The sequence below is a fragment of the Myotis lucifugus genome, unplaced genomic scaffold, assembly GCF_000147115.1.
Source record: "Myotis lucifugus unplaced genomic scaffold, Myoluc2.0 scaffold_477, whole genome shotgun sequence".
NCBI lineage: Eukaryota > Metazoa > Chordata > Mammalia > Chiroptera > Vespertilionidae > Myotis > Myotis lucifugus.
The window spans coordinates 170,117-196,030 of record NW_005871525.1 but is presented as its reverse complement, the minus strand read 5'-3'; the positions used below and the strand labels follow the sequence as shown (position 1 = coordinate 196,030).

General features: G+C 42.0%; 1 protein-coding gene across 1 annotated transcript in view; it reads left to right on the top strand.

The window, feature by feature from the left end:
• Positions 1-10,623: 10,623 nt before the first annotated feature.
• DNAH8 (dynein axonemal heavy chain 8) overlaps positions 10,624-25,914 on the top strand; it is a gene marked incomplete at its 3' end in the record, with an annotated part of 184,666 nt that continues 169,375 nt past the window's right edge. Inside the window, 7 exon segments of the mRNA XM_014445658.1 lie at positions 10,624-11,082; positions 11,185-11,319; positions 16,806-16,890; positions 20,426-20,577; positions 21,563-21,752; positions 22,244-22,255; positions 22,258-22,406. Of these exon segments, the coding sequence (XP_014301144.1) occupies positions 10,624-11,082; positions 11,185-11,319; positions 16,806-16,890; positions 20,426-20,577; positions 21,563-21,752; positions 22,244-22,255; positions 22,258-22,406 (1,182 nt within the window).

The window sequence follows — 25,914 nt, the reverse complement described above, 5'->3', positions numbered from 1 at the left end:
ACACAGTGTGATAATAGCACTGGTATCTATAATAATAAAAGCGTAATATGCTAATTAGACCAGATGTCCTTCTGGACATCCTTCCGGATGACCTTCCGGATGAAGCCAGGGCTGGGAGGGAAGCCTAGGTCCTGGGTATGAGAGGGAAGCCAGTGCTGGCAGCCGGGAAAAGGAAGGCCTACTCTTGCACGAATTTCATACATTGGGCCTCTAGTAGATCAATAAATGGGAACTGTGTTAGGCAGCTGTAAGATGGCTCCTATGATCCCCACCTCCTGGTATTTACACTCTTGTGCTATTGCAGAAGTGATGGGATGTCATTTCTGAGATTAGATTATATGACTGTGATTCTTATATCTGGAGCTCTCTCACTTGCTTTATCTCCAATCTCTCACTCAGAAGGTAAGCAAGCTGTCATGTGGTAATCAACAGTATGGTAAGACTCACATAGCAAGGAACTGATGCCTCTTCTCAACAGCTAGAACCCGAGGCCTGCCAGTGGCCACATGAGTAAGCTTGGAAGTGGGTCCTCTCCCTGTAGAGTTTTGAGATGACTGCTGCCCCAGTTGATACCTTAATTTTCAATTCATGACAAACCCTGAGCCAGAACTACCCAGCCAGACCTTTCCAGCTTCTCAACCCACAGAAACCATGAGATAATAAATACTTATTGTTTTTAGCTACTAAGTTTTGGGATATTTTGCTGTGCAACAATACACAGCTCACACACACACACACACACACACACACACACACACACAAACTTGATATAGATCAGGGGGAAAGGATGAAGTTCTCAATGAATGGTGCTGGGACATCATAGTTTATATTTATAGGGGGAAATGTAAATTTCTCTATTTCTTACAATAAAGAAAAACAAAAGTCCTATTGTATCAAAGATATAAATGAGAAAAACAAAACTTAAAAACATAAAGAATAAAAATCAGAGAATATCTTTATGAATTTATGGTAGACATTTATCAATGAGATGTAAAAGCACAACATATAAAAAGGAAAATGTATCTTTACTAAAACACACTATAAAAAAGGGAAAAGATAGCCCGGCTGGTATGGCTCAGTGGTTGAACACCGTCCCATGCACCAAGAAATCCTCGGGTTCAATTCCCAGTCAGGGCACATGCCCACGTTTCTGGCTTATCCCCAGTAGGGGGTGTGCAGGAGGCAGCCAATTGATGTTTCTCTCTCATCACTGTTTCTATCTCTCTCTCCTTCTCTCTCTAAAAATAAATAAAAACAATTTTTAAAAAAAAAAAATTCAAAAGATTAACCAGAGTGGAAGAACATAGCCCACAAAGGATCGGTGTCCACAATATGCAAAAACTCTTACAAATCAGTGAGAAAAAGGTAAACAACTCAACAGAAAAAATAACAAAAGAGAAAAACAGTTTACAAAAGAGGAAACACAAATAACTAATAGACAGATTTTTTAAATGGTCCTGGTAAATAGGGAAATGCAATTTAATTTAAAAAGGAGGTTCCTTCCATGCCCTTCAGAATGACAAAACTTAAAAAATTTAAAGTCTGACAGAATCTGTGGATGTGGAACAACTGAAATTCATATACATTTGCTGGTGTGCACCTAAGTTATTATTATAAACACTTTGGAAAATAATTTAACAGTATCTAGGGAAGTTAAAGATACTATATCCTAGGATCCACTACTAGAGGATTATTGTGTCTATATATACCCTAAGAATAAGAGACATGGTTTGCATAGAAAAAAAAATGTGAAACCTAAATGTTCAACAGCAAGAAGTAAGTTGTGCTATTTTCATACAGTAAATTCTATACATAAGTGAAAACGAATGAGTCAGAGGAACATATTTCAACATGGATAAATCTCACAAATGGAAATGAAATAATTAAAGGTCGCAGAAAAAACCCCCACATAGCACAGTACATTATTGCAAAGTTTTAAAATGTACCACAATATAATCTATTGCTTAGGGCTAAATACACATCTCGTAATGAAATCAGGAAGTGCCTGGAAATAAATAAGTCCAAATTTAGGAACATAATTTCCTCAAGGGGCCGTGGAGGCAACAACAGGGGAGAGATATACAAGCCTTGACATTGTTTCATAACTTAAGCTGGATGTTGGGTAAATGTATTGTTCTTTCTACCTCTCCATATACTTAAATATTGTACCATATATTTTCCTAAAACGTGAAAGTAATAAGCACCACATATAGAACAAAAGGGAAGACAGCAATAGTGGTAATGAGTACAGATGCTCCTTGACTTGCAATGGAGTTATAAGTTGATTGTAAATTGAAAATGAACTTAATACACTTAACCTACTGAACATCATAGCTTAGCCTAGCCAGATTCTACTGACTGTGTTTCGCTTTTGTCGCACCATCATAAAGTTGAAAAATCATAAGTCAAACCATCATTTAGTTAGGGACCATCTGTAGTTTAGAATAGTAACTATTTGTGAAGACAAATTTCAAAAAGAGTTTAAAAGAGTTTCCTTTTTTGGTAGAAGGAATATTAGTTTTCTAGAACTGATGGAACACATTACCAAAACTTGGTGGCTTAGAACGACAGAAATTCGCACAATTTTGGAGGCTAGAAGTGTGAGATCAAGGTATCTGCAGAGCTACACTCCTTCTTTGCCTCTCCCAGCTTTTGGTGGCTCCTGATGTCTCTTGCTTTGTAACTCCAATCTCTGCTCTGTCTGCACACGGCCTTCTTCCCTGTGTCTGAAAGCTCTCTCTTCTTTCTCTTCTAAGGAAACCAGTCATAGGACTAAGGGCCTACTGTAGATCCAAGGTAATCTCATCTTGAGATCCTCACCTGCATCTATGAAGATCCTATTTCCAAAAAAATCACATTCACAGGTAGCAGGAGTTAAGACTTAGACATATTTTAAGGGAACACAATTCAACCAACTATAAGAAGCTTCTTTTGTTACTGAAACTAAGAAATCTACTCAGTGTATGTTTAAAATGCTTTCATGGTTGTTAATTTTTCTTAATGAACATCATATTATTAGTTGCCCAGGTTTCTACTGTGAGTTGTTTTAGATTTCTGCATTGGCACTCTATTTTATTTATTTTTTTACTAAATGGAATGGACAACTAAACAGGGGTATTAATGTGCTGTTTCAGCCATAATCCTGGAAGAAAAGCTTGAGAGAGAATGAACTGTGGATAGTTTTCAATATTTATACATTAGTGGCCTGGTGCATGGATTCCTGCACATTGAAAAGAAATTAATTAAAAGAAATATTTTAATATCGCTATTCGCCCTTTCTCTATAATAGAAGTGTCAACCAAATTCACAATCGACAATGACAGATTGAAACACATGCATGCGATTGGTGCCAGCGAGAGCTTTACATGTATTGCACATGTGTGAGTAAAGGTTATTTTTAAATTGCCAATGTATGTCATATGTAGTGGCAGGTCGGTTGGTCGGATAGGTGGACGGTTGGTCACTTAGCCTTTTATATCTATAGATTTTTTACTTGAATGGTTGGGTACTAAAGTTATTTGATAATATGATCATGTGGCTATATTAGGACAGTTATAATGTAACACATATTGATAATCTGTGCACTTTAACTGCATATTCCCTACAGCATCTAGACATTTCCAGTTGGTTGTTTTGACATTTTTATTTCTATCAATAATATCATCTTTCTCAGTTGCTGAGGCTTGAAACCAAACTCATCGTGGAGTTATAGATTTCTAGAACAGGAAGGAAACTTAGAGATCCCACATTTCATTTTACAAATAAGGTGACTCAGGACTAAAGCACTTTCACAATCTGAATTTCAGAATAAATTAGTTGAGTTATTGGGTAGCATAGTCCTAGGGCAGATTCAGGTCCCCTGATTACCAATTCAGTATTTTTTCCCCTTGTACTACATACACTGATACTAATACTTAACAAGTTGCGTAATAACAAGTAGCATTGATTGAGCCATTACTATGTACTACTGTGCTAGGTGTTTTCATGTACATTCTCTCATTGTATTTTTAGGGACATTTAATTTTCAGGTTCTTGGGCAGTCTAACCACTTAAAGTGTTATAAATGCCGCATGGTGTTTTGTTTCTATTAAGCCTCAGGAGAACTCTCTGGAAGGTGAACTTTTCCCATATCTCAGACACCCCGAGGAGTGCTATCATGGGCAGTAGTATTTCATGAACCTAGCTCTCTGCCAGAGTCAATTAAACTATTGCATGGATCACAGGCCACAAGCCAAATACGGCAATGCACATCTTTCGAACAAAAGCTCTGTCCATATTTCGAACAAAAGCTCTGTCCATATTAAGTATTATTTCTTTAGGATATATTGTCAGGATAGGAATTTGTAGGTATAGTCTGTAATTTGTTTTCTACTACATCAGAATATATAGATACTAGAGGCCCGGTGCATGAATTCGTGCACAGGTGGGGTCCCTCCTGGCTAATCGGGGCTGTCTTGCCCAGGGCCAATCATGGCCACCCAGGCGGGATGCCCAGGGCCAATCATGGCCACCCAGGCGGGAGGGGGAGGGGAGAGGAGAGGGATTGAGGGAGGTTGGCTGTGGGAGCTGCCCCCTGGTGGTCAGTGCGTGTCATAGCTACCAGCCAGTCATCCAGTTGTCTGGTCATCTGGTCCTAACGGTCACTTAGGCTTTTATATATTATCACTAGAGGCCCAGTGCATGAAATTCGTGCACAGGAGGGGGTGTCCCTCAGCCCAGCCTGAACCCTCTCCAATCTGGGACCCCTTGAGGGATGTCTGACTGCTGGTTTAGGGATCAGGCCTAAACCGGCAGTTGGATATCCCTCTCACAATCCAGGACCACTGGCTCCTAACCGCTCGCCTGCCTGCCTGCCTGATTGCCTCTAACTGCTTCTGCCTGCCAGCCTAATCGCTCCCTAACTGCTCCTGCTGGCCTGATTGATGCCTAACTGTTCCCCTGCTGGCCCAATCGCCCCCAACTGCCTTCCCCTGCCAGCCCACTCTCCCCCAACTTCCCTCCCCTGCCAGCCCGACCGCCCACAACTGCCCTCCCCTGCCACAACCCACCTCCTCGGTGCGAGGTGGTGGCAGAGACGCTGGGACCGGCCTCCTCTGGGCCACTCAGAGCCACGGGACCCCCAGCCCTCACCACACGGTGCGGCCACCAGGCCCTGCCTCTGCTGTGCACGTGGCCATCTTGTGGCAGCGTCGCACAAGGGCGTGATGCCACCTAGGCTTTTATTATATAGGACTAGAGACCTGATGCACGAAATTCTTGCAAGAGGCTTGGCCCCCACCGCCAATAGCAGCTGCCTTGGCCATCACCACCACGGCAGTCGCCTCTGCCTTGGCTCTCACCTGCCATGGCGGCTGCCACTACCTCAGCTTTTGTCTGGAAGGACGTCCAGAAGGATGTCCGGTCTAATTAGCATATTACACTTTATTATATAGGATAGATACCTCTGAATGGGAAGATGGCAACTGACTTAAGTCAGTTTTCTTCAGAGTCTTTCTGTTCTCTGTATCATCAGTCATAGGTTCCTGAGTAAAGGAATCCATCAGAAAACATTTTAGGTTCTCAAGTGAAATACTAACTTCAGAAAATGTAAAGGTTACAGAAAACGTTCTTTTATGTAGTTACACTTTCAAGTGCCCAAAGTAGACCAGTCGAAAGATGGACCAGAGAGAAACTCTTTATTACTCACAGCCCAACAAACACATGGGAGGCCAGTTCTGCTCCCAGGTCCCATCAGCCACACTAGAGGCCCAGATGCAGGCAGTGGATTGGGAGGCAGCTGAGGATTCCAGGGCTAAGGGGTCAGCATCCTTTGTGGCACAAAGTAAGCAAGCTAGTCCCTCTGGCTTGGAAGGTGAGCTCCTTAGTCACACCGCGGTAGCTCAGGGTCAGGCCAGTGAGGTACTGCAGTTTGGTGAACTCAGCAAGATGTGCAGAGGCCGTTATGGGGCCGAAACCTCACTGTATAATCATTGCCTGTTACTTCTTAGTATGGATAGACCATGGTTTATTTAACTTTTCTTGTGATTTTTTAAAAATAATCATTGTGGTTTTTTTCCTAGTTGGCAGATCTCTCAGTCCTCATTGTAAACTGATCTGCTCTACATTCGAAGATTGACTTTAACACCCAATTAAAACCACACCAGTGACAGGGAATCGCAGGAAAAGCAGAAGTGTAGTGGAAAGAGGCGGGACGTGGACTTAAGTCAGTTTTCTTCAGAGTCTTTCTATTCTCTGTATCATCGGTCATAGGTTCCTGAGTAAAGAAATCCATCAGAAAACATTTTAGGTTCTCAAGTGAAATACTAACTTCAGAAAATGTAAAGGTTACAGAAAACGTTCTTTTATGTAGTTACACTTTGATGCCAGTCCCTTCAAAGCATGCCCTGAAATCCTCCCCAGCCCCACCCCCCAGATTTCCATCTCTAGGCAGTTGCTCTTCAGTGGCTCGGCCCCTAAAGGATGTTCCACCTCCCCCTTCCCGCTGCGTAGGGCGCGCGTCCCCAGAGAGCGCGCGGGGGCGGGCGGGGCGCCCGGGTCCCTGCAGCCAGCGCCCCGCACCTCGCTCCCTCCCGGAGCAGCACCCTTCCGAGCCTGCGCGGTGCGCCCCCGAGGAAACCGCAGTTGGACTCCCAACGGCCGGGCCTTGGCTGCGGAGAAAGAAGGTCAAGAGCGGCAGCCCCAGCTGCGCGGCCGCTCGGTGGCCCGGGTGAGCTGGGCAGCGGCGGGGAGTGCGCGCTCCGGCCCGGGGAGCCTGCTCCGGCGGGTTTGTTCCCTTTTGGGGGGAGTGGAGTTGGTGCAAAGTTCAGTCTCCCACCTCCCAAGTAACAACCAGCTACAAACCCCAGCGGAGTCACTGCCCCTGGTAAAGCCCAGTCTCTTCGCGGGATAGCTAAGCGACTTCACACCCTCCTCCCCTTTTTTATATTCAAAAGTAAAACAGACAAAATACCTACCCCTCCAGCCTTATTTTCTGCTCCTCTCCTCCACGGTCCCCTGCACCCGCCAAGTCTCCACTGCATTTGCCACTTTTCCCAAGCGAGCTATGATCTCTCCTGCTTTTTGCACCCCATTAATCCCACCTTCTGCCTAGAACACGCCCCTTTCTGTCACGTGTTTTCCAGAAGTTTCTTGCACTGCCAGTCTCTCTCTGCCTTTAGTTAATTCACCTTTTCTTGACATTGGCCACCTCGCGTGTTTACCAGTCAGTCTCCCCATTTGCGCGTTTGCTGTGGTGGGGCTCCTCCGGATTTGTGGGTAGCCACAGTGGCCAGGAATGCAGAAGACCCTCAATGATCAAGAAGGAAGAAGGGATGGGCTTATAGAAATGGTCCAAGAGCAAGGGGTGTGGGTGGAGTGGCTGTTCCCTTCGCACACAAGTGTGCACTCGCTTATGTCAGCATTCCTATGCGTGGAGGAGTCCAGCACCTCACTGCTCCCGAAAATGCCTAGGGATGACTGGGGACAGCCAATGAACCTCCAAAATTGAACTTAAGGAGAAGGGGTGGTGAGAATTTAAAATGGTTGCATGTGGCAGTAACCTGTCAGTGGAGGAGATGGGAGGAGAGGAGGGAGAGCATGAACAAGTGCTTATCCTGCATTCACTCCGTGCTGTCAGGGCCAGCAAAGTGTGTACCCTGCCTCTTCATTGCAGAATTAGTCTTGCTAAATCCTAAAATTCACAGGGAATTTTAAATCCTAGAATAGATAGGGGGAAAATATAAATACATATTGTATGTTATTATATATGATATACACACATATAATACAAGTACAATAGGCACATGACTAGCTTTTATTGTTGTTAATCCTTGCCCCAGGACATTTCCTCCCTTTATTTTTTAGAGAGTGGAAGGGAGGGAGAGGGAGGGAGAGGGAGAGAGAGAGAGAGAGAGAGAGAAACATCAATGAGAAAGAGACACATTGATGGGTTGCCTTCTGCACATGCCCCAACTGGAGCTGGGGATGAACCTGGAACCCTGGTACTGCAAACCGGGTACATGCCCTTGACTGGAATTGAACCCATGGCCCTTTGGTGCACAGGGTGCTGCTCTAACCACTGAGCTTTGGTGCACAGGGTGCTGCTCTAACCACTGAGCTTTGGTGCACAGGGTGCTGCTCTAACCACGGAGCTTTGGTGCACAGGGTACTGCTCTAACCACTGAGCATGCCAGCCAGGGCATGGCTGTATTTTTTAAAGAGCCATACAGAAAGTTATAAAGTTGAAAAATGAGGTTCTTCCTCTACTTCCTCCATTCTTCCTTACTCGGGGTGATCATTGTTACTTTACTGTGAATCTTCCCTGGAAATTTTTTAATCTTTTTCATCAAATCTAAACTATTACTGATTTTATATAATTGCATAAATTTTATATTTTTAATTTTAAGCTTTTAATTTTAAAGCTTTTAGTGCATTTTACCAAATCTAAACTGATACTGATCTATGAAAGTACATAAATTTTATGCAATTACATAAATGCAAATTTCATATACATAATCACATAAAGGAAAAACTGTGAAGAAAGAAAAAATATTGCCAATTAAACCTTTTAAAAATGTATCTTAGGGCTCTGGTCTGACAGCTCAATTAGTTAGAGCATTTTCCCCGATATACCAAGATTGCAGGTTCCATCACCAGTCAGGGCACATAAAGAATCAACCAATGAATGCATGAGTAAGTGGAAAATCAAATTGATGTTTCTCCCCCTCTCTCATTCTCTCTCTCTTGCCTTCCTCTCTTTCTCTAAAATCAATTTTTTAAAAAGGGCTTCTTAGAATAGATGAAATACTATACATGTGCATAAATACACTTTAAAAACTTTATACTTTTATTATTGTTATGCAACATACAGCACCTTGTTCTTTTCTATGTAACATATATGTTCAAGATCTTTCTACATCTGTATATACAGTTTTTTCTTATCCTTTTTATTGCTAATGTCTGCATGATAATTTTATTGAACAGGAAGGATATTATAGAACAATTACAGTACAAGTATTAATTACAGTACAATTAATGGGTCCTTTATGAAGGAACATTTTGTTTGTTTCCAGGTAGTGAGTTTGTTTTCTTGCTTGTTTTTGCTATTACAAACATGTTGATGTAAATAATCAACATATATACAAACATGTGATGTGTGTGTATATAGTAACTTAATTGGTATTTACTCAGATTTTTTCCATTTCAACTATGTAATGTATTTAGAATTTTGCTGTAGTTTTAAGGAATTGTTCTATATAAAGTAACATAGCTGTATTCCTTTTCTAACTTAAATAGTTGCATCAGTGCTTGGAAGTGGTAATGTGGCAGGATAGTATAAAGAGAGAGAGATTCCTTAGCAATTGGGATAAGGGAAACGGAAATAAAAAATTAAACAAGGCCAAACAATTTGAGCAATTTACAGCCAGCTAATGAATGAATGACAAGGTTGTATTTTCCCTAACCAAGAATACTTAGGAGCAAATGGTTTACACATTCCAGACTGTCCGGCGTCAGACCAGCCTCAGTCCTGGTCCCTCTTCAATGACTTTTTTAAACTACCCTGAAAATAACCCTGACTGCTCTATACATGACAAGACAGACTTACAGATGATGAATCATCATATTGAAATTGCACCTTAAATTATATCGTTGGAGAAAGATTTCTACAGCTCCTCTAGGCAAAATCTCCCCCAAATGAAAATCTCAGGCACATGCTTTTGAGAGTCTTAGATATGTGATTTATTTAGACAATAAAAAAATAAAAACTTTGAAACCATAGAAATTATTTAGAATTTATTTGTTTCTCAGTCATGATAGTGATTAAAACCTAGTTATCAGTTTCCTTATATTCAGTGTTTGCAAACTACTAACCATAAAGATTCTTTTAAAAAATTTATCTTTATTTTTGAAAGTATTACAGATGTCTCCCTTTTCTCCCCATTACCCCCCTCCCCAGGCCTTCCCTGCACCATTGTCTGTCCATGGGCTATGCATATATGCCTATAAGTTCATTGGTTAATCTCTTCCCTTTTCCCTATGTCAGCACTCAATTAATAGAACACAAATTGACTCTTTGCTTAGAACATGTACTCTGGAAGGAATATTCTAATGAGTTTCAGAAATTCAATGCTGTTTTTTTTTTTTTCCTTAAACAGCTTTACATAAATTCCAAGGAAACTGAGGTAAGAAGACACACATAGAGGTGGTTACTATGACGGATGGGGTGAGTGTGGAGTAGCAGTCCCCTAGGGTGGTGTCATAATCAGGAGACGCTCTTATAGTTTGAAAGACCCCCTACCGTGTGTGTGTGTGTGTGTGTGTGTGTGTGTGTGTGTACGCGCGCTTCACTCTTAAAAAAAATCACTCTTTCTGTACACCCTAAACTAATACAAAATAATATCGAATGTAAACTGTAATTGAAAAATGAAGTAACGTAAATAATTTCTCTAGTCCTGTAAATTTAGCTTCTCTAGATAACATAGTAAGGGAGAAATAGATGATTTTGCTACTTGTCTAGCTTCAAGGGGAGGAATCAATGGACACATAACGCTCAAGTTATTGTACAGTTTTAAAAGAAAACATTTTATAATTTACACTCCAGGTTTTGAAGCTTCAGGTGCTTTGCAGGAGGAAAGAGGGGCGAACATGAGCGCTGAGCAGGATGGCCCGCCACCTCCGGGAGAAGAGGCCCCGCCCCCTCCGGGAGGCCCCGCCCCTCCCGGTCCCGAAGACCCCGCCCCTCCGGGTCCCGGAGAGCCGGCCCCGCCCCCTCCGGGAGACGCGGCTCCTCCTCCGGCCGACGAAGAGGCTCCGCAGGCAAAGTCCCCGGGAGAGGCCACCTCCGGAGAAGATGCGGACTCTTTTGCTATAAAAATGCCTTCCTCTATTGGAAGCGATATTCTGAATCTCATTCCTTCTAGTGAAAGGATACTTTTTCCAGAAGACGATGAGGAGGAAACACAGAGAGTTCGCGCCAGGCCCGCGCCCCGAACGGTGCAGTCAATGCTTTCTGAAGCACTTTCGCAGTCTTCCCATAGGTCGTCCAAATACTTCCGAAGTATGAGTGGCATTCCCAACCTACAGGAGACATTGAAAGAGAGACAGGTTTTGCTTACGATTCATAAATGTCACTTTTATTTCAAATACAAGAGCATTGTTAGCTTTTCTTTATAACTACCGTGTTTACATGTGGTGTTTATTCTTTAGGCAAGGTTTAGAGATGCAAGGGAAAGCCGAAGACTGCAAATTGACCCTTCATACAAATACTTATTTGAAATTATATCAGAAGTTCTTGGCCTGGACCTAGTAGCCGTCGAAGAATTACTTTTGGATTGTCCAACTGTAAGTTTGTCTTGTCATTCTTTTTCAAATTGCTCTTTGGAGAAGTGATTGATTTAAGAAACTGGAGTCATGAACCACAACACATTTATTTTATTTATTTAATATATTTTTATTGATTTTAGAGAGGAAGGGAGAGGGATAGAGAGTTAGAAACATCAATGACGAGAGAGAATCATTGATCAGCTGCCTCCTGCACGCCCTCTACTGGGGATCGAGCCTGCAACCCAGGCATGTGCCCTTGGCCAGAATCGAACCTGGGACCCTTCAGTCCGCAGGCTGACGCTCTATCCACTGAGTCAAACCAGCTAGGGCTAACCACAACACATTTAGAAAGAGAAGGTTGGAAGTTCACTGACTAGAGAAGCTTTATTTATTATTTTTAAAAAATATATATTTTATTGATTTTTAAAAAAAATATATTTTATTGATTTTTTACAGAGAGGAAGGTAGAGGGATATAGAGTTAGAAACATCGATCAGCTGCCTCCTGCACATCTCCCACTGGGGATGTGCCCGCAACCAAGGTACATGCCCTTGACTGGAATCGAACCTGGGACCTTTCAGTCCGCAGGCCAACACTCTATCCACTGAGCCAAACCGGTTAGGGTGAGAAGCTTTATTTTATAGAAATATAGCCAGTTGGATGATATTTCTAGTTAGGTCTACTGTTGAGAAGGAAGAAAAGAGAAGAGTTAGCAACTAGAATTTGGCTAAAATTCTAATTTAAAATGACTTTACAAGTTAGAGAAATAGGCAAGCATAGGTAGAGTAACGTTTTAAAAGAACAGGTTGTAGGAACTACATATGTAGATCATTTGGGACATCTTAGCTAGGGAACAGTGACCAGTGCCTGAGCCTGGTAGAAAACAACGAGGCAGTTGCCAGACATTTCAGCGTGCCAGGGCCAGCCCGGGATTATGCCTGCTTTTCTGACATAATTATTAACAGTCCCTCCTTTCACGCCTAAACGGGTCCCATTTTTCGATGATGAATTTATATGGCCACCTAACTATACTGATAGATGATAAGCTGTGACTTCCCTAGCAGCTCTTAGAAGCAGTATCATGCGTCCTGTCTGGTAGCTCTGGTTCTAAACTGATTCTCAACAAAATTACTACTAATCATGAACTACTACTAATAAAAGGCTGCTTGAGCATTTTATTGACTATTGGAGTGGAGTGGGCTGGAGCCCCAGCAAGACTGTGAGCAGATACATGCTGGTGGGGAGCTGATGGTCCCACTGAATGCACTGGTGAGAGAGTTGGGTGGGTGATGGTAATGTGCTGAGGCTGTCATCATCAGGGTCTATGCACTCTGCTTTCACAGGGACCAGCGAATGTGGGCAAAACTCGTTAGCTTGCTCTAGGAGCCACGATTCTGTGGAATGGCTCCTAAACAAAAAAGCCTCTCTCTTGCTTGATGCAATGTCGTGTGTTGTCAAGTTCTGGAAAGTTGTCTGCCCTTTATTTCTTCCAGGGCCTTATAAAACTTTATCACTGGCAGTTCCCGGACAGTGTGAATGGGATTACTTATTTTCCAGCTCCCTTAGTGTGTTACATAAGATGGGGAACGTGATTGATGCAGAGAGATCAATACCTCTGAGCTATTTTAATGGCGAAAGTTAGGAAGATGCATGGAGACGTGTACACAAAATAAGAGGTGCCATGGCAAACACCTGGAAGTAGGGTCTGGCTTCTGAGGCCACCAGAGTTCCCTGCGGGAGAGTACAGGTCTAGTCAAGGTTGGCTTCATGGGCATGCAAGCTGGATAGTTCAACAGGCCCCTGTGCCGAAGGGCCCTGCAGTGGGTTTAGTGAACTGCTGTCACATCTTGAAATTCTTAATTTTTAAAATAAGCAGTCCTGCACTTACATTTCAACACTGGGCCCCACAGATTCCGCAGGCTGTTTTGGCTGTGGATGACTCCACTCCTATGGCAAGAGGTTTCTCTGTGTTATTCTCAAGTTGTTTCTGGTGTCTTGTTTTGCTTTGTTTTTTTCTTGTTTTAATACTCTCCTGGCCTCCCTTCCCTACTGGTTATTTAGGTTCCTTTGGCAATTCTCGTTATGTGTCTGCACATTCTTAAACTCAAGAAAGTGGTGCAACCCCCTCCCCCGACCAGGACCCCCCCAAAAGCAAACAAAAAACACACAACAAAACCCCTATACACATTCCTGAGCAGATGACTATGAGATGAAGAAAAGGCCAGTTTCTAAAAACGTTTCTCAGGAGGCCCAGGCTTCAGGCCTGTCCCAAGGACCATTCCTGCACTTGGTAAAGGAGGAAACCAGATGGGGAATCACCTTGTTTCACCTGAAAATGGTTAGGCCACACATTTTGGCTGACCCCACAGTGGAATCCCAGCAGTTCTGCAAAGGGCTTAGGCATGGACACTGGGCTTGGCCAGTGTCGTCAGGGGAGGACAGCTGTCGGGGCTAAGGGAGATGAGTGCCCGCAGAGCTGGCCATCTCACTTTTCAATATTTGTTCCCTGGCTTTCTGGACCCGCGTTCTGTGCCTGGAGGAAGTCTTCCTCAAGGGCTAGCATGCTAGCCAGGAAGTGGGAGTGCCACGTGTCTGCAAACCCTTCCCCTTGTCATTCCTGGAGTGTGTCTGTGTGGTTAGGCTTGTCCGTGAAGGCCATCACAGACCAGGCCAGACACTGCTTAGGCTGTGAGGAATGGGAAATCTAGTTCTTGAGGGAAGAATCAAGACAGGAAAAGTGATGCCTTAAGAAATGTCTGTGAATTGCAAAGCCACAGTGGAGGGAAGAAAGGATAGCCAGGAGGAAAAGCAATGTCAAATCTGGGAGAGATGAGAGCACTTATTTCATCCAAAGGACAAGGTAAGGACATGCAGTACATTTGCATCAAACTTGGTGGGCAGGTGAGTAAGAAGATGGAACGAGGAACAAGGGGTGTAATGGGTTGGTGTGGTGGTTGAGAAAACTGTATACGGAAACGTTTTCCATGTATGTGAAGCCTGATGCGAAAGCAGCTTATTAAGAGCACCCCGAAGCTGTGGACAGCAGAGGGTGTATAGTTATATTGTTTGCCTTCAGACCTATTCTCCTTTGAGTCACCCTTCTCTGTGGCCTGGAAGGATGACGTCTCTGGAATCTATCACCTGAGCTCCCTTGCTCTGTGGCTTCCAAGTGACTCAGCCACCGGGAGACACCAGCAGGAGACTGGAGGGCAGAAGGGGGAAAAGTCTGACCCTCCCCACTTGGCCTTGTGTCTGGCCATGGTCGTATCCTCCTGTAACTACAGCTCCTCCTGAGCGGTCCCTCTCCCACAGCTCCAGTTCTCAACCTGCTTTCAGCTACACCATTCTCCCCGTGCCTACCCTGTCAGGCCTTGGGTGCTACTGGGTTTCCTTTATTGTCAGCCCTGTTATATTGGTGCTAGTGCCACAGTTTCCCTTGACTCTGCTCTGGCCTCTAGAAGTAGCCTCTTTATTATAAAGTTTCTTTGAAAACTCTTTTGTTGGGACTCTTTCTTGCCGGGACCTTCACCAAACCAGAGATTTCTACCCTCTTAGCATTCATGCTTTTGCCACTTCCACTTTTACTGTTGCCTTCGTTCAGCACCGTTCAAAGTAGTTCCATACATTGCTTTCCTTATATGACAAGTGTTTTCCAAAGTCAAGGAGGCAACAATATGGCTCTGTGGAAAAAGCACGGATCTGGAGGTGCTGGTGTGTGTCAGTTCGGGGCTCTGCACTGTGGTTATGTCTTTGATCTTCACGAAAATTCTTTTTAGTTCCACTTTTCTCTTCGGCAAGGGGCATGATAATGCAAGGTTGTGGTGGAGCGCAGATGAACTATTTGTAAAACGTTATATATTTTAAGTGAATTTTACATCCGCAGTCATGATCTTGGCCCATGACCACGTTCACTCCGTTGGTCTCAGGAGGACAATGTGTCTAAAAAAGAACTGAGTGCATTTGGTATTGTGATCTCTTTTTATCGCAGTCAAGTGCTCTACTTCTGAGAATTTGTCTGCTTTCAAAGCTGAAGGGACATAAAAGTCAGACGCAGCAAGAAAGTATTTATGGAACTGGGCAAGAATAGCTGTGCTGACAGCTTTTGTATCTTTCCGGTTACGACCTGAAATAATTGTGCAAGAGAGTCAAGTTTATGTGTGAGGTGGAAGAGTAGAAAATTAAGGGCTAGACTCTTGCACATAACTGTGGCTCCTTTTCACTTCCTAAGTGGTGGTTCCCAAACCCGGTCCCAGGACCCGTGGCATGGGCACCACCTGGAACCGTTTAAAAATGCAAGTCCTCAGGCCCAGCATTCTGTATGTGTAAAAGCTCTCTGGGTACTGCTCTGATGCGCACTTCATTTTGAGAACCACTGTCCTAGCGGGAGAGGCTTTGCCAGACCTGGGATACATCCCACATGTGGTCAATAAGTGAAGAGAAACCCACTGCCCAAGAGAGACACTTAATGTATGAAATCAGTGAAGTGGGTTCAGTAACTGTATTTCCCAAATGATGTGTGAGAGGTTTTGTTTACACGATCTGTTTAATTTTCCAACTATTAAAATATTACACTGACTCATAATTAAATAAGAACTTCACGCTCATAAATATAGAAGACTGTCATTATAACAGTTTGTTTTTATATTAGTTTAGCTACAATATGGGTCAAATTACAGTAGCTAAAAACATAATTACTCAAATAATTGGTCAAACAAAACAATTAATCTGGCAAGTTTTCTGTTCCCCAAACCCGCTTTTAAGAATTTCCCTTGCCCCAGTTTGGCTAAGTGATTAGAGCAGTGGTTCTCAATCTTCTGGCCATTTAAATACAGTTCCTCATGTTGTGACCCAACCATAAAATTATTTTCGTTGCTACTTCAGAACTGTAATGTTGCTACTGTTATGAATCATAATGTAAATATCTGATATGCAGGATGGTCTTAGGCGACCCCTGTGAAAGGGTCATTTGACCGCCAAAGGGGTCGCGACCTATAGGTTAAGAACCGCTGGATTAGAGCATCAGCCCATGGACTGAAGGGTCTTGCGTTCAATTCTAGTCAAGAGCCCATACTTCAGTTGCAGGCTCAATCCCCCGTGCGGGAGGCCAATCAGATGTGTCTCTCTCACATCGATGTTCCTCTCTCTCTGTCCCCCTCCCTTCCTCTCTCTCTCTCTCTCTCTCTCTCTCTCTCTCTCTCTAAACAAACAAACAAACAAAAAACAAAAAAACAAAACAAAAAGAACAACGGAAAAGATATCCTCTGGTGAGGTTCAGAAATAGAATTCACCCTATATTCAACAGTAATTGTGGAGCTAAATTAGTTCAGATTCTAATCCTGCCTCTGATGTGCCTGTGACTGTGTATCATGAATAAACTGTTTGAGCCTCTTTTTAATCTACAAAATGATGAAGATTAAAGTACGTAAAATGCCTAACACAGGGCTTGGTTAATTTTATTGTAGTACCCTAGTCATTTTATTGATTTTTTTTCTTTTATTTAACAGCTGGAACCACTTACTTATTTTTTTATGAAAGATGGTTGTAAGACATTGAAATTCTTGTACCAGGAAGGAGATGCGCCCGGCCTGGGTAAGGATGTTTCCCCGGGTACGGTGCTGGCTAGTTGTTCATAAATGTTAAAGTGCAGCATGCCTTTTCTCTTGTACATGGGAAATCTTATATTCATAAAGAAAAGTTATCAGAAGCTTATATCTTAAAAACAATACATTTTAAATCCAAATATATATGTTTCAGGTATTAATGATGATTTAAAAAAAATGTATTTACTTTTAACAACTGTCAAAATGTTCTCTGTATCTATGAGTCTGTTTCTGTTCTGCTTGTTTGTTTGTTTATTTAATCCCCACTAGAGGATACATTTATTGATTTTTAGAAAGGAAGGGAGGGAAAGAGAACCATCGATGTGAGAGAGAAACATCTATTGGTTGCCTACCATATGTACCCAAACTAGAGATTGAACCTACTGATTGAATCCCAGATGTGTGCCCTGACTGGGAATTGAACCAATAACCTTTCGGTGCGATGTTCAACCAACTGAGTCACTCCATCTGGGCTACTATAATGACTTAAGGAGAAAACATCCTTATAGAAATCACTGACCTCTCCTGGGGGATACAAATTTTCTCTAGAATTTAATTGGATTTTCCCTGAAACAGGCGGAGCCATTTTGTACACATGTTCTCAGATGACTAGAAATAGTCACAAAACCACCCAAGAGCTCAGCAGCCGCTCCCTGTGGTCCTGGGCACATCTGTCTGCTGCAGCTGCCAGCTGGAATATCCGGCTTTCCCTACTGTTCTCGTTATTCTTAAAATAATGAACAGTTTACCAGGTAGTTAAACCTTTGTCTTAATAACGAGGTGCATAGGCCATCCTTTTGGCCTTAGACTCCTCACCTTCCAGACCCTGTGGATTTCATCTTCAGTGTGTCCCTCCTATTGGTCCCTTTTTGCTTTAAACTCTGCTGCCTTGTGGCTGGCCCGTACTTCATGCCTGCCCTAGTATTCCAGATTGAAAACCAGTATCTCCGTTACCAGACTCCTCCTCTGAAGTTCACACTACTTACTCCTGCCAAGTCATTCTTTCCTTGTGCTGCTAGTTATGGGATTGGGTCCAACCCCTCATTTATCCGCTAAGACCCACGGTAACCTGTTTGGTCTGATTTCCTGTTCTTCCAGACATGAGTCTTCTGCTCTCTGTAAGCCAGTCCCTTCATTGTTTTCTGTTCATACCAGAGTCATTTCTGTGAGCTTTTCTCCACCTTCCTGACTCTCAGAATGCCTTCCTCCTCTCCACCCAGCCAAGTCCTGCCCCTCCTCCAGGTGACGTGATACACTCTCTTCGATAGAGCCTTCCAGAATGTTCCAAGCCACACCCAACCCTGTTCTCCAGACTCCTGTCTCAGTTAAAACACAGCACCTGATTATATTCTTCTAATTTCATCTAATTGTTGAATATATGTATATCTTTCTTCCCCAACAAAATAGGTAAACTCATACGTACTGAGTAGGTCTGCTCTGTGGATTTTCCGTCTCTCACAGTTCTTACCCTAGTACATTATTGCATGGCCCATATTTTCATAACTCATTAAAAATTAAAATAATAGCTGAAAACTGTAGAAAGATAAGAAAATGTCTACCATTAGAATAAAAATCACCCACATTCTCCCTCACTTGAAATAAATATTGCTAACTCCTTGATGGATTACCTCCTCTCTCTCTCTCTCTCTCTCTCTCTCTCTCTCTCTCTCTCAGGCTAATGTAACTATGATTTTCAAAACTTATCTCCTTTTATTAGAATTTAGGTTATTTATAACTTTTTGCTCCTTTAAACAATGCCTCGATGAAAATCATTGACGCTAATTCAGTGTGGATTAGGAAAATGTATTGGAAAGAATTCTCAGGAGGGGAATTGTCAGAAGGAAGGACAGACCTATTTTAATCATTATTTTTACTATCTATAAAGTAGTGCATTTCTCAGCTTGGTAAATATTTCTCTACATGTCTTTCTTATATGCATGTGCTAACATATAAATGCTTATATCATTTAAAAATGTGATCATATGTTTTATTTTTGACTTGCTTTTTGCAGTTGACATTTTCTATGTTAAAAAAATGTTGTACGGTGTTCCATAGTACAGTTGCACTGTGATTTTTAGAAACCATTCCCCTATTATGATCTGCCACCCAGGAATATGTTCAGCTGTAAGTCAGAAATCCTAATAGTGGGCCTATTTTTCTCTCGTAACAAGGGAGGCAGTGACTAGCAATGGTTCACATGCTCAGCAATGCCACCAGAACACAGATTCTTTTTATTCTGCCGTTCTTAACATGTTGGCTTTGTGTTCATGTTTGCCCCATGCAGCTCTGGGCATCACATCCAGGTTCAAGGCACTTGTGGGAAAGAGCCTCACTAGTCACACACCTGCACTTTTCCAGGAAAGCCCAAGTTGTCTTCTTGGCCAGAACTGTGTCCCATGGCTACCCTAGGGAGGCTGAGAAAGCAGTTGTTTTCCAGGGAATGTACTAGTACACATTGCTTAAGGGGACAAAGTCAGGTTCTTTTATCAAAGGTAGAGGTAGCTCTTATCCCAACCTCTATGAATGAGCATTTAAGCTTTTATATTGTACCAGGGTTCTTTGACTGCAAGCAACAGAAAGAGACTCTGACTTAAATAAGAAAAAAAGGTGTTTGGGCATTCACAAATTTTAGAATTAGTTGAACCACCAGGCCTTGGAAAGGGCAGGAATAGAGCATTTCCATGGATTTCAGGGCCGTCATTTTTGGATTCATCACCAGATTGACATCTCTCAGATTCCCTTTTATCTTTGTGTGTCTCCATTCAAGAGGCACATTCTCGCAGAGAGCCTGCTTAGCCTAGTTTTCCGTGCCCACCACTGCAGGGCTCTGAGACTGGTATCTCTGGAATCACAGGATGGGGGAATCCCCTGAGCCCACAGGAAGACAGGCAGGGCATACATAACCTTTTTTATGGTTTTTGTGATGGGGAATTACAATGTTCATTTAGCATATTTTAAATTGGCTATGGTAAATGGAGGAACTATTGATTTTTGCATATTCATATTACAATCAGCCATCTAACAGAATTATGTTGTTAATAGTTTTTTAAATTCAAAGAAAGATTTATAATTAAATGATTAGTTTTCATTGAAATTAGTTCAAGGAAGAATTTAATATAAATTGGGTGCTATGAGTATATTTAATAGGCGACTGAATCTTCTCAGCGGAGTCAGTGAGGCTTCCCAGAGATGTGGCGTTTCAGCCGAGATTTGAAAGCTAAATTGGAATGAAGTAGGCAAAAGAGGGGGGTGGGATAGGGGACCCGTTTGTGTGTAGGCCCTGCCTGAGGCCTGGCCAAAAGGAGCGGATGTGCAGAACTCGGGGAAAGGAACCAGGGGAAGCCCCAATGTGAGAATTCCAATATTGACATCTTTTTGTAGACAAAAAACAATTTATTCCACAATCACACCAAAAACGTCTTATAATAAAGTGAAGCAAGAAGCGTCAGTATAAGGGGCAGAGTAATTCCCCACATTTGATCAGCTATGTGATCATATGCTAACTTCTTGACTGTTGTTTTCAGAATGTGGTCGAATTATTGCTGGAGTAACCAAAGGGTCAAAAATGATGAGATTGTACATAGACAATGCAGCCCCGGAGAAACTCAAAGGAAAGTGTATATTTTTTGTTCGCTGTCAAAATGATAGTGCCATAAATCTTAAAAATATTCATGAGGTATGTTTACATTTTGTTTTCAAATAGATAAACATTTTTCTAGCTTTATTGAGGTGTAATTGACATATAAGATTGTTTAAGTTTAAGGTGTAGAATGAGTTGATCGAATGCACTTTTTAAATACATATACATATACATATACCTATACATATTATTGATTTCAGAGAGAAAGGGAGAGGGAGAGATAGAAACATCAATGATGAGAGAGCATCATTGATTGGCTGCCTCCTGCATGCCCCACACTGGGGATTGAGCCTGCTACCCGGGCATGTGCCCTGACTGAGAATTGAACCCGGAACCCTTCAGTCCATAGGCTGATGCTCTATCCACTAAGCCAAACTGGCTAGGGCTCTAATGCACTTTATATTGAGAAATGATTACCATGGAAGCATTACCAACATCTCCATCACCTCACATAATTACCAATTTTTTGGTAATGATGAATGATGTTTAAGATGTACCCTCTGAGCAGCTTTCAAGTATATAATGCGGTATTGTTAACTATAATCACCATGCCCCATGGTAGATTCCCAAACTTACTAATAACAAAGTTTGTACCCTTTGACCAATGTTTTGCCATACAAAACTCTGAGCAGAGGGCTAGTTTTGTTGCTTTTCCCTGGACTGGCACAGTGTGTCTGATCCCCTTTTCAGAGACCGGGCAACTTTCAACTGAAAACTTTGTTTATGCAGGAGGCCCAGTTTCATTTCCCTCACATTGCACAGGCTCCGGGCCACATCTCCGTCCCTCTGTGGAAATTTAAGCACCAGGGGAAGTTTTACTTGCTGAACAGGCATGTAAATGGTAAAATGAGGGCAGAAAATAAGTTTGATGATTTTAGAACTCTAATATTCACAACCACTTAAGCTTTTCTAATAGTTTATAAGACGTATTGTCTATGCTTATTGTAATGTAAAATAGGTGATGATGTTCAGTTCTTTATTGGGATCAGCATGTAAACACATTCGAACACTGCCCTTTCAGGAAGTGCTGTTTACTCTTCTGGATGCCTCAAAAGGACTCCTACATGGGATCAGGAATATGCTGGCAAAGATATTTCTACCAGCTATCCTTGCAACAAATAATTGGGGTGCTTTAAACCAATCCAAGCAGGGAGAGTCAGAAAAACACGTTTTCACTGAAACAATCAACAGATACCTTTCATTTTTAGATGGTAAGTATAACATTTCTTATCTAACACATTACTAAAAATGAGAAAATTAATTATATGTTATTAAAAATAAGCAAGAGATAAAAAAATTCCATTTCAAAAGAAGATATTAAGGTAATTATCAGAGAGGTAAGGTATCAAATCATTAGCACCTTTCTTTCCCAGGATTTTTGCAGGAGTAAGATAAGTTGTCATTTTTGTTTTCCATTACAGCAGGAGGATTCTCTTTCTATATTATTTGTGAAAAATTCCACTATATTGAAAAATATATACTTTATTATAAACTCTCCTTTAAATATATAATTACATTATTTCATATTGTTAAAGCCCAATTTTATTAACAAACCATCAATTCACAATCTAATGATCAATTAGAATTATATTTCTATGAAGTATTAGGTCTCTCACTTTTTAGTAATGACACCTTGAAACCACACAGTGATATTTAACACATTGACATTAAACACCTCTTCTCAATATTTTTTTCCTTTTAGGTGCTAGAATAAGTATGAGGGAACAGTTAAGTTAAAGAATATAGACAACTTTGAGTTTTCCAAACTGCAAACCTTTGAAGAAGTGACAGTCGCAGCCAGCAATTCAGAAACTGTTCGCCAGCTAGAGGACGTGCTGATGATATGGTACAAACAGATCGAACAGGTGAGCTAACTCAAGTAATTTCATCAGGTCTGAGTCATAATTACATCTGTGTTCTAGGCACTGCAGTTTATCTCTCAAAGGAAAGGGAAGAGCAGTTTATCTCTCAAAGGAAAGGGAAGAGGAATCTTCCAGATTCTGTTACGAAACTCAGCCTATTCTTGACTCCAGTGCAAAATTCATTCATTGTTCTCTATGGGACCACTTAAAAATCAATTTTAGTGAAACTATAGGAAACTATAACAGTATGGGTTGAGAATAATGAAGAATCAGGAGTAGCCAACATGTATCTCTAATACTTTATATATTGTTTTATATTCTTCAGGAGAGAGAGAGAGAGAGAGAGGGAGGGAGAGAGAGAGAGAGAGAGAGAGAGAGAGAGAGAGAGAGAGAACGAGAACACAAGGAAGAGACTATAGTTACAGTGCTGGGCACTAAATAAATACCTATTGGTTGATCAATGAAATTGTTTGGGCTGACAAAGATGTCCAAACTGGGCTCATTCATACCAGTACTACTCTGGACATGTAAGTTTTCTCTGGCAGTAACAAAAGCAATGTTAGGAATGGGGTATATGTCAATATTCTGAGAGGTGCCAACTTATAAACATGACTAAAAATCATGTAATTGCCTCCAACTGAAAGAGGACTCTAGGAGCCAGCTTGCAGATCTCTAGCTCATGAGCACAGGACAGTGGAAAAGAAAGTGTTCAGTTAGGTGAGGACTGGGGGAGAAAAATCTTGACCTCACAAGAGTTAGACAAGAGCATTTCCGATATTACTTATAGAACTATGTTGGCAGAAGGAAGGTGCAATTGCAGTGAAAAAATTGGAGGGCTTTGGAAACTCTGCCACGGCCTGGAATGCTGGCCACAGAATTTGTTTCTTCGTGTCACTGGGTAATTGAAGTGCATAACTGCCCAGCAGAAAACTCCTGCAGCCACCTACTCTGCCACTGGAGGAAGGGGTGGTTGTAACCCGTTGTGGAAATCAAGCTCTGTCCCACGAAATGGCCAAGGAGATCCTCTCCAATTATTATAATCAATCAATACAGATTTTCTTTCACAAAAATGAGCAAGGAAAATAAAATAGTTTTTTTAAAATACATTTTATTGATGTTTTACAAAGAGGAAGGGAGAGGGAGAGAGAGTCAGAAACATCGATTAGAGAGAAACATCGATCAACTGCCTCCTGCACACCTCCCACTGGGGATGTGCCTGCAACCCAGGTACATGCCCTTGACTGGAATCAAACCTGGGACCCGTCAATCCACAGGCCGACACTCTATCCACTGAGCCAAAACGGTCAGGGCAAGAAAGTAGTTTGACATAGGAGACTTAGCAACCTGAAATAAGAAAATCAAGTTGGGCAATTGTAACAAATGGCCTTCAAGTAAGCAGAATAAATGCAGGAAATAGAGAGATCTGTAAAAAAAAAAATAAAAAAAAAAAAAATAAACCTCGACCTCTTGTCATACACAAAAATTAAGTCAAGATGGATCATAGACATAAATATGAAAGCTAAAAGTGAAAAAAGAACATAAAACATGAATCTCAAAAACATATTGTGTTAGAGAAGCCAGTCTTAAGAACAGTAATGTGAAAAACAAAACAAAAACCATAAATGAAAAAGGAAAAAAAAGGCCATAAATGAAGCAGAACATAAGACTATAGTAATATTTTCTTAAGTAAGATACAAAACCCAGAAGCCATGAAAGAAAAAAAAATGATAGGTTTGGCTACATTAAAAAGAAATTAGTAACTTTCATATGTCAAAAACCACCATAAAGTTAAAAGATAAGTGACTTTCTGGGAGATAATGTTATCAGCATGTATAACAAAGAGTATCCATAATATATAAAGACATTTTATAAGTTATTAAGAAATCGGCAGTTCAGAGAAAAATAGGCCAAGGATCTGAACAATGTTATTCAAGGAAAGTACATGGAGACGTTTGACCTGGGAAAAAGGGGGCGTAGGAGTGACATGGTATTTTCAACTATTTGAAGGGATTTAATGTGAGATTAAACGTGTATGGCAGAAGTAAGCCAGAGAGAGTGATGGTTATAAGGAGAGAGATGGAAATGGAATGTACTGAATCACTGGAAATATTCAATTTGAGGCTGGGTTTTCACCTATGAATAATGTAACAGGAATTAAACATCAAAAGGGTCATTTGATTTAAAATTTAAAAGTTAATTTTAAGGGTCATTTTCATTCTTTAATTCAGTTATTCAAATTATATAAGCTTTTAGCCATTTAAAAAAGCTTAAATTATGTCTACTGTCCTCTTTTTAAGGAGGTAGAAAAGCTTGTAATTAGGTTAGGAAGAGTGCCATAAACCATGGTTAAAATTATAAGCATTTTCTGGATTAAAAATAGAACTTCAATACATTTGAAAAATCAACTATGTATTTTGCCTCATTTGTATCCTTAAAAATTCCATCACAATTTAAGTTATGAAAAGTTATGAGCAGTAAAAGGTACAGAAAATAATATAACACACATCTCTGTAACTGAGATTAAACAGATACCATCTACATTAATAAAAAGACAAACATGCAAATTGACTGTACCTTCGCTACACCTTAAGCCACACCCAATCAGAGCGACTATATGCAAATTAACCCAACCAAGATGGCGACTGGCAGCCACGGAGTTGGAGCAAGCAGGAGGCTTGGTTGCCCCGGCGATGGAGGAAGCCAAGCTTCCCAGCTGCTGCAGCCGGCTCTGAGCTCCACTCAAAGCAACAAAGTTTCAATTATAGAAGGTAAATAAACCCCAGATACCTGCTTTCAGCCGGCCGTGGCCACGGAGCTGGAGCGAGCAGGAGGCCTGTCCTGGCTGGCTCTGAGCTCCACTCCAGGCTACAAAGTTTCAATGATAGAAGGTAAATAAATCCCAGAATTAAAAGAAAAAAAGAAAAAAAGGAAAGGCTGGGAGCTTTTGTCGCCGGGGAGGCCTGGCCAGCCTGAAAACAGACCTGAGCCCCTCACCCAGACTAGCCAGGCACCCCAGTGGGGACCCCCTACCCTAAAGGGGGTGTGGCCACCCTGAAAACAGCCATCAGCCCCTCACCCAGGCTGGCCAAACCTCCATGGGGTAAGAGTCCCCACTGGGGGGGGGGGGGGACTTGACCAGCCTGCAAACAGCCATCAGCCCCTCACCCAGCCTGGCCAGGCACCACAGTGGGACCCCCACCCTGATCCAGGACACCTTCAGGGCAAACCAGCCAGCCCCCACCCGTGCACCAGGCCTCTATCCTATATAATAAAAGGGTAATATGCAAACTGACCCTAACAGCAAAATGACCGGGAATGACTGGTCACTATGACACACACTGACCACCAGGGGGCAGACACTCAATGCAGGAGCTGCCCCTGGTGGTCGGTGCGCTCCCAAAGGAGGAGCTCTGCTCAGCCACAAGCCAGGCTGACGGCTGCCAGTACAGAGGTGGTGGTAGGAGCCTCTGGACCGCCTCCTCAGCAACGCTAAGGATGTCCGACTGCAGTT